Below are 15584 nucleotides of genomic sequence, written 5' to 3' on the forward strand. Positions count from 1 at the left end.
TGAGTGACTAATCTGTCACTGATGCTTCTGAATGTCTTTAACTCTGCTGTGCAGCATCCTGACTTCTTTCTATGATCTGGTAGATCTGTTTTACAGTATACAGAAAAGAGAAATGTTTTCTTGGCATGCATCTCTAATTCTTTATAGGTTTTGATTATAACCCTGCCAACTAAAAAAATATTGTTGTGTTTATGAGAGCTGGTGTGCAATTTAAAATGCCAATATACAACATCAGCTGCTCCCCTGTGCATTCTGTTTAGAAAGCTGGAGTCCAGGTGTGATAAACCTGTGGTTCTTAGGCAGGCCACACAAATAGTTCTGGCTGTCCCCTCATCCCTGAAGCTTTCTCAGCAGTGAACAGGGAGTGGGGTGCAGCATGTAAGCATCATTCTGGCTATTTCACTTCTGTGACTAAAGAGTGTATAGTTGTGTTGTCTCATCTGGATGTTGATTGTTTGACAGGATCACTGTTAATCACAGAGTGAAGCTATGTCCACAAATACCTGGTGTTATATGATAGAGAATATTGCTCTTGATTTGGTAAGAGGTTATGTGAAAGTAGTACTGCTTATCTATGTGTTATTTATGGGATTTGGGATTTGATAATGTTTGGAAAGAAAAATGATACAGAGAAGTTCTGTATGACTCAAGAAACTTAAAGTAATACCCCTCTGTTTTGCTGTGTTTATTTTAAACAGAACAGTCCCTTTATCTTACCATTTTTCACAACCATTGTTACAAAGCAATGTCATGCTGTTCTTTACATTTTTCAGCAAAGTGCAATAGCTGCTTCAAAGGCTATCTACTTTTCCAAAAAAAACTATTTATCAAAAAATTATCAGTCTAGGTGAAAAGGGAAATTTTTTCCACTCTACTAGTGCCAAAGGGCTGATCTAATAAAACCAACTCTCTTAAGTCACCTCCATTGCATTATACAGCTACTAAAGAAGGCAATGGTCATGACTGCAAATGAATACTTATGATATTTCACATTTCTTGCAGCTAAATAAGTATTCTGTGGCTTGCTATATAAGACTTCATATCTGTGTATAACCATATGACAGCACTAAAAGTATTTTGGTTGGAATTTTATGCATTAGTGCCTTCTTTAAAAAAAAAAAAATGCCTTCGCTTTAGCACACACTCAAACATGGGATCCGCTCCCATAATCAGCTTTACTAAGGTTCAACCATGAATATTAGCTTGATTTCAAAATCAGCGATGTACGACTTAGACTGCTAAGTTGTAAGTTGGTATATTGTTCAGCACTGTCCAAACAATATAATTAATAATATATAATTCATATACAGGAGAAATAGGTTTATTAACATGAAAGTATACCTTTAGGTAAAGTTGGTATTTCTCCACAAAAGTATTATGAAATTAAACTGCATGTGTCTTTTGCTTTCTTCTAGCAAAAGTATTCTGTGGCCAGGCACTGATTCCCATGAGAGCACCTGGCAGCAGCATGGTTAACCTTTCCCCATGGCCATTGCTGTGGCTTCTCCCATGTGCAGCAGGGGAGGGGTGGGAGTTACCAGCTGTGCCTCATCATTCATTGCTTTGCTTATGAGCTGCACCAGTGCCCTGGTTTTGGCTGGGATGGAGTTAATTTTCTTCCTAGTAACTGGTACAGTGCTGTATTTTGGGTTTAGTATGAGAATAATGTTGATAACACACTGATGTTTTAGTTGTTGCTAAGTAGGCCTTATCCTAAATCCAGGATTTTTCAGTTTCCCATGCTCTGCCAGCAAGGAGGTGCAGAAGAAGTTGGGAGGGGACACAGCTGGGACAGCTGATCCCAACTGACCAGAGGGATATCCCAGACCATATGGCATCATGCTCAGCATATAAAGCTGGGGGAAGAAGGAGGAAGGGTGGGAAGTTTGCAGTGTTGGCATTTGTCTTCCCAAGTCACCATTACATGTGATGGAGCCTGGCTTTCCTGCAGATGGCTGAGCACCTGCCTGCCTATGGGAAGTGGTGAATGAATGCCTTGTTTTACTTTGCTTGTGTGCGTGGCTTTTGCTTTACCTGTTAAACTGTCTTTTATCTCAATCCACGTGTTTTCTCACTTTTACTCTTCTGATTCTCACCCCATCCCACCATGGGGGAAGTGAGTAAACGGTTGTGTGGGGCTTAGTTGCTGGTTGGGGTTAAACCATGACAACCAGGGTTTGTATGGCACTTAGCAGAAACCACTGCTTCTGGGGAGTGGTGTACTGCAGCATTTAAACCAGCTCAACGTATTGTTTTTTTTAGGGAAATTTTTTCTCAGCTGTCAGCTGACTGAAGTATATGGCTGTTGTTTGGTTCTGTTTTTTTTTTTTTCCCTCCCAGTCTTTTGCTCATGTTACCAGCTGTTTATCTGCTTTTCTTCTTTTTATTCAGAAACATAAAATACGTTATTGATACTGCTTTTATGCCTTGAAAATGTTTTGAAGTACACTTATTTGGATAGCTCCCCATATTAGAGAGCTTTATCCCATTTCATCAAAAGGAAACTGCAAGTAAAAACAAAGTCTTTGTTCAAACCACTAGCAACTTGAACTAAGCAGCTTACAAACTGAAGCTAGTTCTTACAGGACAGGTGAAGGAACTTGTTTAAAAACGCCAGAGTTTTCACAGACCTTGTCTCATAAATGCTTCTTCCTTGCTCCCTTGTTTTTAGTTCCTTTCCACATGTTTACAGTTCTATGTTTGGAATTGCAGACCTCTGTTAATAAGTGTACAATTAGTGTTTGATACGAGTTCAAATGTAAAAAAAACTTGCAGTAGATGTGGTAGCGAATAGTTTTAAAATTGGTGTATACAGCTCCAAAGATAGTAGGATAGCAGATACTGAATTCCTGTTCAGCTAGACTCTTGGTGAGGAAAAATTAGCTGGGACTCGGTCAGCTTGTTCAACATTGCCTCTGGGCTTAGATCTAGTGTATTGATTTATTAAAAAAACTGCAACAAAACAGAAATACCCAACTGCTTTTTTTTCTTACTCAGTGATACCTAACGATTATCTTTCCACACTATGGTGAAAGAAATGAGCATTTTTCAGTATGCATTTATGTTTGTTATCATTGTTGTAACATTTTAAAGATGGTCAGTTTTCCCAGTGGAGCAAGGCCACCAGAGATGTGTGTTAAGGCATGGACTACAGAATATAATTGTAAAGGATGTAGAAAAATGGGATAAATAGTGAAGTTAGAGTGCTGAAGATACTAAGCTCTTTCAGAAAGCTTTTATGGTAAAAGATTATTGAATTTCATCTGCTATTTTATCACTCTGTATAGATTAATTGAAGTAATATATATGAATGAGGTAAAAGGTTCTATTTCTACATTAAATGAATTTCTATATGTAATGAATCTTGAACTATCATCACTCAGAAAAAAGTTATAGCAGCTAGTTGTGTTTAAAATGTCAGTATAGCAATTATTGAAAGAGCAAATAAAATGTTAGGATGGGAATAGAGAACAAAGTGGAAATCATTATTATGCTGCTGTACACATTCATGGTGCACTTGAATCTTGAATATGAGACACTGATCTGTGTTGCATCTCAGAATATAGGAGACTAGAAAAGATATGTTAAACACTTGGTGTGGGAATGATGAAACATAGTTATTCCGTATGATAAACTGCTAAATGAGCAAGGATTTCTCAGGTTGGAAAAGGGACAGTGGAGAGAAGGGAGGGAAACAACACAGGTTATTACATTTTGAGTGGGATAAAGCATGTGAACAGGGTACTGTTGTTCATCTCATCCAATGCTAGACCTAAGAATGTCAGATGAAATTGCCAAGAGGTAGGCTCAGGACAAAAACAGGCGAGATGTCTCTTCATATATGTGTGGAAAGTATTCCTGCGTTCTAGATGCTGCAAGTTTACATGGGTTTATATGGGCAAACTCCTAGAAGAAACGTTAATCTAAAGCCAATAGAAAGGCACAACCTCTGGCTGAGAATGTCCCTGAGCTGCAAGTTGTTGAAGTTAGTATAATGCTGTGGGGAGTACCTGTAGGGATTTAAATGCTTTCGTGGGTATCCACTGTAGGCCACTGTCAGAGACAGGGTACTGTGCTACGTCAGCATTTTTATTTGACCTTTTATAGCTCTTTGTACACATTTTATTTAGTTTCTGTGTATTCCAATGTTGTTCTGCTTTCCCATGTCTAATCACTGACCAGAAATAAGAGAGGGACAGGCTGGCAGATATGGTTATTTATAGTTTATGCCCTAATTCTTTTGATCTAGAACAGTTTTCCCACTGCTGCTGTGGTGTAATTTCAGAAGTAAGACCTAAGGCAATGGCAAAAGAAACAAACAAACCAAACAAAATACCTTAAAAAAACCCCCAAACCCAACACCTTTACATTGGCTTGGATGCATTTTGTGTGAAGGATAATTTGAACTATATGTAGTATTTGCTTGCTACTGAACTAGAAAAAATAGAAATCTTATGATTGCCTAGGGGAAGAAAGCAAATCAATGATATAGAATAATCAGAATTCTAGTTTTTATGAGTAAAAATAGTGTGACAAGAAATACGAACAGAGACTTGACGCTTTCCCCCACTACCAAATTTCTTTCCATCCAGAAAGAATCTATTGGTATGTTGATGTGAATTCTGTTGTGTTGTCTCTGGTTTACTTTGGCACTGTTTTTTCTCTTGTAGGTTAACAGAACCTTCTGGATATTTAACAGATGGACCAATAAATTATAAATATAAAACTAAATGTACATGGTTAATTGAAGGATAGTAAGTATTTATTTTCATGCTTAAATTTTTTGACAGTTTGGTACTGTGTATTCTAGAGATCTAAAGAACTTCTCAAGTAGAAACTGCATCTGGATACAATATAAACAGTTTTGGGTTTTTTGTTTTTATTTAAATGTTATAGAGATTAAAAAGTTGAAGAAGGATTTTCAGCACTGCTCAGAGTTGGCCAAATTCCATTCCTGTTCAAATTGCTGGCAAAAGTTAGGCTGACATTGGAATTTGGCCAGTGCTGCAAGCTCTCAAAACCCTGTGATAAATTTGTTGCCTGTTGGAGTACCTTTACATAAGTTCCAAATGTGATTACAGAATCCTATTATTTAAGTAATTGTCTTACTTATTTTATTTAACTCATATCAGTGATAAATCAGGAATGTCTTCAAGTACAGAATGCTTCCACTCTAATGATAATTTTTCAGTTACGTGTTGCTCAAAAGTTAGTGCTTCTATAAAGTATTTTCTTTTGAATTCTAATTTTCCTCATGCACTTAATTTTAAAATCATATTGTGCTCACAGTTTATATAGTTCAGATATTTCATATCTGTTGCTAATTTTTCAGTTTATGCAGCACAGAACCACATAGACCTGCACAAAGAAATAATGTGCTACTACGTGCACTACTATGGCTAACTGTTAAAGGCACAAACTTGTTAAATTTCAGTGGGACTCTTTTCCCCAAGGCTATGGGTCAGGATTTTACTGAAGAATGTAGCTGGGTCCGAGTTCTACTAATATTCCAGAAAAAAATTACACCCCTCTGTTTTTCCATATTGTCCTGATCTCAATTACCTTAGATGTCTACTTTGTCACTGCAGTTCAGTAATGAACTATGATCTAATTTTGGTCTGCTTATATGCAGATAGTAATTTAAACACAACCGCAATGAAGTTATGGGTAGTTTGCAAAATCATTTAAGTAGAAGCTTCTTTAAGTAGAATTGGGTGACTAGGCTGTAGCTGAATATCTTTCTTACATAGTTAGACTTCTCTTTTTACCCAAGCTAGCTCAGGAGTATTTGCACTGCACTACACTAGACTAAAGTGGAAACATGCCTCAGGACTGTATGCAAACTCTACTTTGAAGTTGGTCTTCACTCTGTTCCTCCTCTTTGCAGGAGATGGTGGAGTGGGTAGCTGGAGGAAACAATACGCTCTACAATATGTAGAAGAGTAATGCAACCTAGTAACATAGTGCAAAATGTCAACACACAAGGAAGTCACATGTATAAAATACTCTCTCTTAAAAAAATGAACAAAGAGCTCTCTCCAAATGATCTCTCACAAAAAAAAAAAAGTATATGTTTTCCAAACTGACAAACTGCATTCAGGCCTGTCAGTGTGTGTGTGTGTGTGAAATCTAAAGTGAAATAAAATAAAATAAAATAATCAGCATGTTGCATGGAATATATTTAGGAGTCTGCTAACTTTGTCATATGAGAAAATTCCCATTTCAGAAATCTTACAGTCCCCATCTGGATCTCTACCAAAAAGTGGTGAAATCTGACCCCCAGGTGTTGTGGTGGGGTGGGAAATTATATCTTGCACTAATATTGCTTGCTATTTTAAATTTTTGTGTTAAGATTTTTATTTTCAATAACTGGTATAATACTGGAATGAGGAAGTGAAGATGTGTAGGTGATTTTGGTCTTGAAAAAAATTTTAAACCTTATAGTCCTGACACTATAAAGTAAAGCATATTGAATTCCCATCTTGAAATGGGATACTTTCAATTCTCTGAAATCATGGTTCTGAATACTGATAAAACCTGGTGATCTTAAGTCTCTTGTTAACTGAAGACATTATTTTTAAAGTTTTCTAAGATAAAGTGAAATATTTGCTTGCCCTGAATTTTGTTATTTAACTGTTTGAAATGTTTAGTTAGTACTCAAAACGTATTAATAGTTATGCTGGCATGATCAATTTTGCTGTAAGTTCTTTATCTTACAAGCTCAATACTTCTGTAAATAATTTTTTATATCGATGTTTGTTTGTTTGTTGTTTGTTTGTTTGTTTTTTTTTCCAGCCCAAATGCAATACTAAGATTAAGATTTAATCACTTTGCCACAGAATGTAGTTGGGACCATATGTATGTTTATGATGGAGATTCAATATATGCACCTTTAATAGCTGTATTTAGGTGAGTGTATTTATTAGCCTTTTAGTCCAAGTAGTCATGTATGGACATTCTTGGTTTGCAGGGAAAAAAAATAACATTAGAGACTTTTCCTACCCTTTGGTTAAAGTTTTGGGAAACATTGCAGAAAGAATATTCAATGCAAGTGGGCTGTAGTTTATTAGAGAGAAGGCACAGGATTCTAATCCTCTGAAGTCAGTAAAAATTTATTCTTTGGATATCCATTGAGTACAAAGCTGTATTAAAAAAAAAAAAAAACCAAAACCAGCCCCCCATGCATATATACACACATGGTCTGTGGGGCAGAAACTGTACTTCATTTTCTGTTATGAAATACTGATTATGCTGCTGATGTGTAGGATATACTAATATCTCCTAAGGGAGCTACTCTCAGGTCATCCCTCCTTCCTGCCCAACTACAGCAATCTACACCTTCTCTGCTAATTCTCCTGAATTTGTTACATAATTGCTTGGTGGGATTTTTTACCCCCCAAAGTTGTAGTTGTTAAATGTGTCTAGCTATTATTCAGTAGCCTGACTTGCAGCATAAATGGAAAGAAAGAGGAGGTTGCTCTCCCTGTGTTCTTTACTTCAAATGTCTTTCAGTTTATTGATTGTTAGTGTTTTCCTTAGGACTCTTGTAACTTTTATATTTGTGATGTGGCACTGTTTTATGCAGGTGATCCTTTTTCTCAGTATTTTAATAAATTACTTTTTTTCCTACTTCAGTCTTTATTTAAGACTGATATCTTTAACATCTTTCTGAAGTTTAAAAAAGTATGCTATTTTTAATTGGAAATTGCCTTTTCATGGACATTACTTAATTATCATACTTTCCAGGTTTGAAATTATTTAATAAGATAAACTTCTAAAGATGAGAATATTAAGTGGAAATAGAATTTATGCTGAAAGACAGTGAGTGTTAAGCACCTATCTGAAGGATATATGTATTTTTTTCAAAGTTAAAATAAGTTTTAAAAATTATACTGATGGTGCATGGACCCTCAGAATAATCTGATGTGAAATTTTGCATTACTGTCTGAGGGAGGAGCTGTTTTGCTTTGTTTTCCTGGAAAACCCTACCTTACCTTGCAGAGGCATGGGCAAGTTTTATACACATTTTATTATTTCTTTTTTGAAAGAAGTATTTAAATGAGATTTATGAGTTATCTATATAATTAACAACCAGAATAGCTAACATACTCTTTCCCTTTTTTGTTTCCTCTCCCAAAGACTGATTAAAAACATTATTCTCATTTTCTTTTCCAGTGGTCTAATAGTCCCTGAAGTACGTGGAAATGAAACTGTTCCTGAAGTAGTTACTACATCTGGCTATGCATTGCTACACTTTTTTAGTGATGCTGCTTATAACCTAACTGGATTTAACATTTTTTACTCGTAAGTATTTTTTAATAAGTAATTACTTTGTTAATTAGCCTATCATTTCTTTCAGGAGAATAACAAACCCAGGGAAAGTGTTTATCTATTGATTTTATTAATAATATAAGCGTTATACTTTGTGGTATGTTTCGAAAAACAGGAAGCTAGGGTTGTAATGAGTTGTCATTAAGGTACTAGTTTAAAAAAAAGAAAAGAAAAAGAAAATGAGATAAATATGTTCTGAGTGAAGCCACATGGCCATTCCAAGAGTGTGTTTTTCCTGTGCCATATGGAACTAGAATGCATCCCTTCCAGTATTTCTGACACATGTAGTTGTCTCATGGAATAGAAGGGAGGTTATATCTGCTGTCATATCAATTCCCTTCTCTTGAACTAGAGTTGTTGCTTTATTTTTCTTGCTCAATGGACTTCTATGTCTTTTGAAACAGTCTGCTTTCATTTCTGTGCCAGCCATGAGGGTTTTATTCCTTTTCTTCTCTACTTCTTGGGTACTTTTCCCTCCTGTTGCCCATCTCAGTCTGCATTCTGCCTTCATAGTTCTTATCTGCACTGTCTGTCTCTTAGTTTCTCTGATGGCAGTTTAATCTGATATTACTATGCTTGCTTTCCTCCAGTCTGCTTTTCTGTGTCCGCAGCTCTAAAGATGCATCCGATGGACCTGAGTCTCTTCCTCCTTACATGCACCAGCTGTTGATTGCAACTTCTGTCTCATTTGGGATGTGCTTGTGACACATAATGTGATGTCTCTTTATACTGGATGCTTTAGTTCAAGAGGGTATTGCTTGGTCCTGTTAGACCTCTTTTTTCATGTGATAGTTTTTCCATGATTGAAGATATTCTTGTTCCTTTCAATTACTTCAGATTCTGAAATACCAATTTTTGGGATGTGGTGGCCAGCACTGCACATCAAATGTGGATGTACATGTAATATTTTTTCATATTCTTCATTAATTTAAAATTCCTATTTGTGCTTCTGACCATAGCTTTACTCTTGGCAGAGGTCTTTATTAAATTTTCTGTAGAAAGTTTGTTTTTATAACTTGCAGCAGTTTGCCTACCTTTTACCAGATAATAAATAGCTGTTCAGAGTTTGGGAAATCTCCCTAAGTATGTTGTATTGGAAATGACAGTCTAGAAGACTGTGTATTTTTAATTTTTGTCAGTTGACATCAGTAAAATGCAATCACCTGGCAGACGACTGTAATTAGATACATTTTTTCAGTTATCCCTGAAGCTTTTATTGCACATTTGTGTTTGTCTTGGGAGCAAATGGCAATATGACATGGCAGTCTTAAGAAATGAGTGTAAGTACTCTGCATTCTTTTATGACTTGGTAATGTAGTGCATGCTACATATCATTACCTAATTTTTTGGAAGACTTAAACGAAGAAAACTGTTCTTCTGTTTCTTCTATTGTAACGGATACTTTTAAATTTTTTTTAATGATCTAACAGTAACTTTCTTTATGATAAAAGAAGTACCTACGATTTCTATTTATGGCTGCATTAACTTTTTTCTGTCACTTCTGTTACCTTCTTCTTCCTTGGTTTGGTAACCTCAAAGCAGTTTTTAACTTCATCTTTGACTTCATCTTGATGGACCACTTGTATTCCTTTCTTTTGGGGAAGACAGTAGCACAATATCTGTGACTAAAATGACATGTCAGTTGTGAACAACAATAGTTACTTCAGAACTCTGAGTAAATTTTGTGTTCTTTGGAGTCAGGTAACCTGCTTCCAACTCTGCTGATCCAGTTTTTCCTCATTCTCTTTGAATCCTTAACAAACCTGTTGGAGTGGGAATATGTCTACTTTTAAACTGATAGCTCTATTGCTGGAAAGACTTAACTTTGCCTTCATGCAGAAAACCCTCCTGGTAAAGTCAGGGGAGAGGTTCCTCACAGCTGTTGTATACAGCAGTTAATGTATCAATGGTTTTAATGCCATTTGTGTTACTAGGCAAAACCCCCAGGATGCTTGCAGTTCAGGCATGGAATTTTCTTTATTGGTGCTGTAACTTTAGAAAATGAAAACATGTCTCCTGACTGTCTCCTGACTGTCCTACCACAAATACATTTGGCCAAAGGCCAGACTTGAACAATTCCGCACTGACTTTTTCAGTTCCTTCTTCCTCTGGTAAGAACAAGGATGGCTATGAATGGTATCTAGCTCTCATATCTGCAGGGAGCAATCTGTGTTGTCAGGGGTTTGTAGTAACAGTTTATTCTGAACTTCAACCTAAGTAATCAAAAAAGGTTTTGAATCCTTTTTTGACTTCATCAAGTGCATACTGCCTGAAATTCTGTCCTTGGAAACTCTTAGACCCACATCAATGTCCTCCATCCCTCCTCGTCTCCAAGGAATTGCCTGCATTTTTGGAACCAGTTTGCATAATTTTGCAGTCCAGTTGCCTGTGATCTCAGTGTTTGGTAGGGCGTATCACAGAAATCTTAACTCCCGTAACAGTCATAGACTTCTTTCAGCCTAATCTTTCCTCTTTTTGCATCTTTAACTGCAGAGTTAAGGAGGCAAGGCTAGGGGGGCTCTATTATTAAGGATTCAAAGCTTGAAGTGCTACCTGTAAGTAGTTTCAGGATATTCACCGTCTTGTATTTTTTCCTGACTCTCTTTTTCTGATTTTATTCCCCTCAGATATTCGACATGCTGTTTTATAGCATGGACCAAAGCCATTCCAGAAAACCTTTTAACTGTGTGCCTGTGGTGGAGACTTTAAGGGTTATGGTTCACAGTTGCTTCCAGTGTGGATGTTCCTAGAGATAATAAGCATTTGAAGGGACTGACTAGAGTGCTGGTACTGGAACATAGCAAAAAATATATGGTGATGTCCCTCTACTTAATGTCAATATTCTTGTTATAGTACAAGGTGTTTGATCCTGACTGCATCACAGACTTTGTATGTAAGCCTGTTTTCAGCTCAGTTGCCTGTAAAATCATCATTAAACTTGTGTTTTATCAGTACACAGAAATTTTTCAGGGAAAAAAAGTACTTTATCTAACAAATACTGTTGGAATACTGTCAGATAAAGCCACTGTCATCAACACTTGGCTTGTCATTTCCCTTATTTTGCATATTTTTTTCAGAATTAATTCTTGTCCTAATAACTGCTCAGAACATGGAAAGTGTACAACCAGTATGTCCGTACCAAGCCGGGTATACTGTGAGTGTGACAAGTATTGGAAAGGAGAAGCCTGTGATATTCCATACTGTAAAGCCAACTGTGGCAGTCCAGATCATGGGTACTGTGATTTGACAGGCGAGAAGCTGTGTGTTTGCAATGATAGCTGGCAAGGTAAGGTTTTGTTATTTGGAATCAAGTTAATCTTTAAAAAAGAAGTGCCTTTAATGCATTCTAGTATGCACATTAGCATCTTTGATAAATAAACATAAACGAGAAAATGATTTGTGGAGTGAATTTCCATGTGGACCTAGTTGTGTATACTTTAATACCATAAAAGGCTCACAGCTTTGGTATTTTCTGTCTGAAGACACTGCGGGAATATCTGACCTAAACTTTCTTGTGGTGGTCATTCTTCTTTCTGGATTGGTAATTTGAAAAAATAATGGCAGGAATTACTCAAGAGTTGTGAGCACTACTGAAGACTAAGTTCCTCCATAGCCTAACTTCCTATTTGTTAATATCTTTAATGTCTAGATAGATTTGATTTTTTTTTTTTCCCACCCTTTCTCAATGCCACATCGTCACATCATATTTTGAGTGCTTCCTGAAGTAAGTATTCACTGTCTGGTTTTTCATTGTGTATTATTTGTATAGCCTCTCAATGAAAAAGGAAGGTAAGCGCTTTTGTTACGATCGTACAAGAATGTCTATGTGGACACGTACTGTGGATTAATGGATGTACTGTGAGCATGTGCTGTAGTTTTATTCCCAGTACCATAAATAATTGTTTCTTATTACTAAGATCCTAAATCTTAATCCTAAATCCTTAAGATTGCTTAAGATCCTAAGTGTTTAATTCACTTGCTATAATTATGTGATGTTTGTGAATTTTTTTCTTTTTATCATTTACCACTCCTATTAGAAGTCTCAATTGGATTAGCTTGCTATGTATTGAAATTGCCATTCTTCTCTTAAAAGAAATATTAAAACACCTCCAAATTACTTGGCTGATGTTCCCTCTTCCCATTACTTCCTGCCTCTACTTTTGTTTTATTGCTGTTTCTTTTTGCATGTCAAAGGAAATGACTTTTTTTACTCCTATTAGCTGTCACACTTAGACCAAAGACACCATGAGATTTAATACATTTCTTAATAATTAATGAAGTTGTTCATTAAGAGGCAGTCAAGGCACCCACAGAAAGGAAGTGGGTTAGCAATATGGTCATTGAATGGAAACAGTGCAGACTTGTTACTGAGTCCTTTAGAACCTTCCGTGATTGTAGTGCACAAAAAAAGATCCTGAAAGCTTAATTGCTGTAAGGAATTGTGAATATCACCCTTTTATTTGTGCATTGATTCCTTAAAATTTCAGATTGCTGTGTACAAAATGGGGAAAAGTCAAGATCTTTGGAAACACTTTTTAGGCTATACCTTCATTTACAATGCTATGATCTTCATTAGAAGTTTTGAGCACAAAATAAAACTAGAAGTCTAACTTTCACTGTTAATACCTTCTTTTCATCTAGCTCTTCTGTGCGTACTAGCTTCCCGTTCTTTCTTACAGTGAGTAGGATTATATAGAGATAACTTGCTTCGTTGTTCCTTGGAACCTACATAGATTTCACTTATTTTTTTCTTTTTAAATTCTGTGACAGATGAGATGGCTTGGATACATAATTGTTTCTCCTTATTAAATACAAACCAATACCAAACTTTCCTTAAGCTCTCTGGGAGACTGCTTGCTTCTCTGTTCTAGTTAGTTATTTATTTGCATCTATGTACTTTATAGTTTCTAAAGTGGCAGTATTTCCTATATAGGTTATTTGCAATGCAGGAATCATAAAGGTTTCTACTTGTCTTACTACTAGTGCTGTCCACCGAATTTTTCTTGTGCTTGGTAATTCAAACCAAGTGGCTTAAGTAGGGTCTTGACTTTTCTTTTGTTTTTCATCTTTTGTGGGGTTTTTTGAGTGTGTTTATTTCCTATATTAAAAAACCCCCCTTTGAACCGTATTGACTGAGATGTGCAATAAATAAAATACATTGTTCAGAATGTAAAAAAGTGTTTAATACTTCACAATGCATGAGGTTTCTTTCTTTTACAATGGTGACATCTTGTGGATGCTGTGGAAGAAGCATCTCTGAAGAAAATTTCACATTTAAAACAAGTATTCTGAGAAAGGAGAACACTGTAGTCTTTGGTATAGAATAATTATTTTGAGTAAAAAGTAGGGTCCTCTCGTTATTAGGTGCATTTTGTGGAAGAAAGATCTTGTAGATATTTGCAGTTAGCTGCTAGTCATACAAGTATAGAATAAAGCTGTGACAATAAAAATGTTTAGATTTGGAAAAGAAATAATTTAGTAATAATTTTAATTTAAACAAAAAGTACATTTAACAAAAATACACTTGTTAAATGTTCTTTTTGTTAAAAATAATGTTTATTTTTAATAATGCTAATAATCACAGAATCACTCAATCACAGAATCTTCTAGGTTGGAAAAGACCTTGAAGATCATCCAGTCCAACCATCAACCCAACATTAACAGTTCCCAACTGCACCATATCCCTCAGCGCTAAGTCGACCCGACTCTTAAACACCTCCAGGGATGGGGACTCCACCACCTCCCTGGGCAGCCCATTCCAACGCGTAACAACCCGTTCTGTAAAGAAATGCTTCCTAATATCCAGTCTAAACCTTCCCTGGTGCAACTTGAGGCCATTACCTCTTGTCCTATCGCTTGTTACTTGGTTAAAGACACTCATCCCCAGTTCTCTGCAACCTCCTTTCAGGTAGTTGTAGAGGGCGATGAGGTCTCCCCTCAGCCTCCTCTTCTCCAGACTAAACACCCCCAGTTCCCTCAGCCGCTCCTCGTACGACATGTGCTCCAGGCCCTTCACCAGCTTCATTGCCCTTCTCTGGACATGCTCGAGTAATTCAATGTCCTTTTTGTAGTGAGGGGCCCAAAACTGAACACAGTAATTGAGGTGCGGCCTCACCAGGGCCGAGTACAGGGGTAAGATCCCTTCCCTGTCCCTGCTGGCCACGCTATTTCTGATACAAGCCAGGATGCCATTGGCCTTCTTGGCCACCTGGGCACACTGCTGGCTCCTGTTCAGCTGGCTGTCAGTCAACACCCCCAGGTCCATCTCTGACTGACGGCTCTCCAGCCACTCCTCCCCAAGCCTGTAGCGCTGTTGGGGGTTGTTGTGGCCGAAGTGCAGCACCCGGCATTTGGCCTTACTGAATCTCATACAGTTGGCCTTAGCCCATTGTTCCAGCCTGTCCAGGTCTCTCTGCAGAGCCTCCCTACCCTCGAGCAGATCAACACTCCCACCCAACTTGGTGTCATCTGCAAACTTACTGAGGGTGCACTCGATCCCCTCGTCTATATCATCACTAAAGATGTTTAATAGGAGTGGCCCCAAAACAGAGCCCTGGGGGACACCACTCGTGACCGGCCACCAACCAGCTTTAACTCCATTCACCACAACTCTTTGGGCCCGGCCATCCAGCCAGATTTTTACCCAGCAAAGTGTGTGCCCATCCAAGCCGTGAGCAGCCAGTTTTGCCAGACTATCTCTGGACATGCTGAAAATATTGTGAACTACTATGAATTTGTTGTATGCTTTTTAAAAGTAGTATTGGAGGTCTTGTTGATAGAGATGCTCTTTGATTTCTTCAAGGAGCTTGATTTAATACCATGTAAGGGAAATAACTAGCCTGCCACATATTAAATGGGTTTTAAACTGTTTTACAGAAGGAGTTCAAAATATGGCTACATGTAAAATATGCACTAGCCAAGTGCTTAATTGGAGAATTTTCCAGTGGTGTCTTATGTTAAACAACATTTTATAAAAGATCTCAATTATTACATATAACTTTTCCTGGACTCACTGTGTGGTAAAGAAAGGAAGATAGTCTCATTTTTAAGAGCTATAAATCACCCAGTTCAAAATCATAATTTAGAAAATTGTCAATATCACTTAGTGTAAACTGATCTAGGAACAAAGACTGCAGGCTGTGTCAGCAAAAGAAAGGCTGTCTTAGAAAGCAGTGTTTGTTAGAAGACTTATAAATCACTGTAGGTAATAATTTTTATGTGAGGAATTTTGAGTACGGAGGAAGTGACATTTT

General features: G+C 37.0%; 1 protein-coding gene across 6 annotated transcripts in view; it reads left to right on the plus strand.

Moving 5' to 3' along the window:
• ATRNL1 (attractin like 1) overlaps positions 1 to 15584 on the plus strand; it is a 574237-nt gene that overhangs the window by 39747 nt on the left and 518906 nt on the right. For all 6 annotated transcript variants that reach the window (XM_074831353.1, XM_074831351.1, XM_074831356.1 and 3 more), the window contains exons 2-5: positions 4671 to 4754; positions 6796 to 6909; positions 8176 to 8304; positions 11409 to 11617. In XM_074831353.1, coding sequence (XP_074687454.1) covers positions 4671 to 4754; positions 6796 to 6909; positions 8176 to 8304; positions 11409 to 11617 — 536 coding nt within the window. The remainder of the gene's footprint in view (positions 1 to 4670; positions 4755 to 6795; positions 6910 to 8175; positions 8305 to 11408; positions 11618 to 15584) is intronic.

Source organism: Strix aluco, chromosome 7 (genome assembly GCF_031877795.1).
Source record: "Strix aluco isolate bStrAlu1 chromosome 7, bStrAlu1.hap1, whole genome shotgun sequence".
NCBI classification, from domain to species: Eukaryota; Metazoa; Chordata; class Aves; order Strigiformes; family Strigidae; genus Strix; species Strix aluco.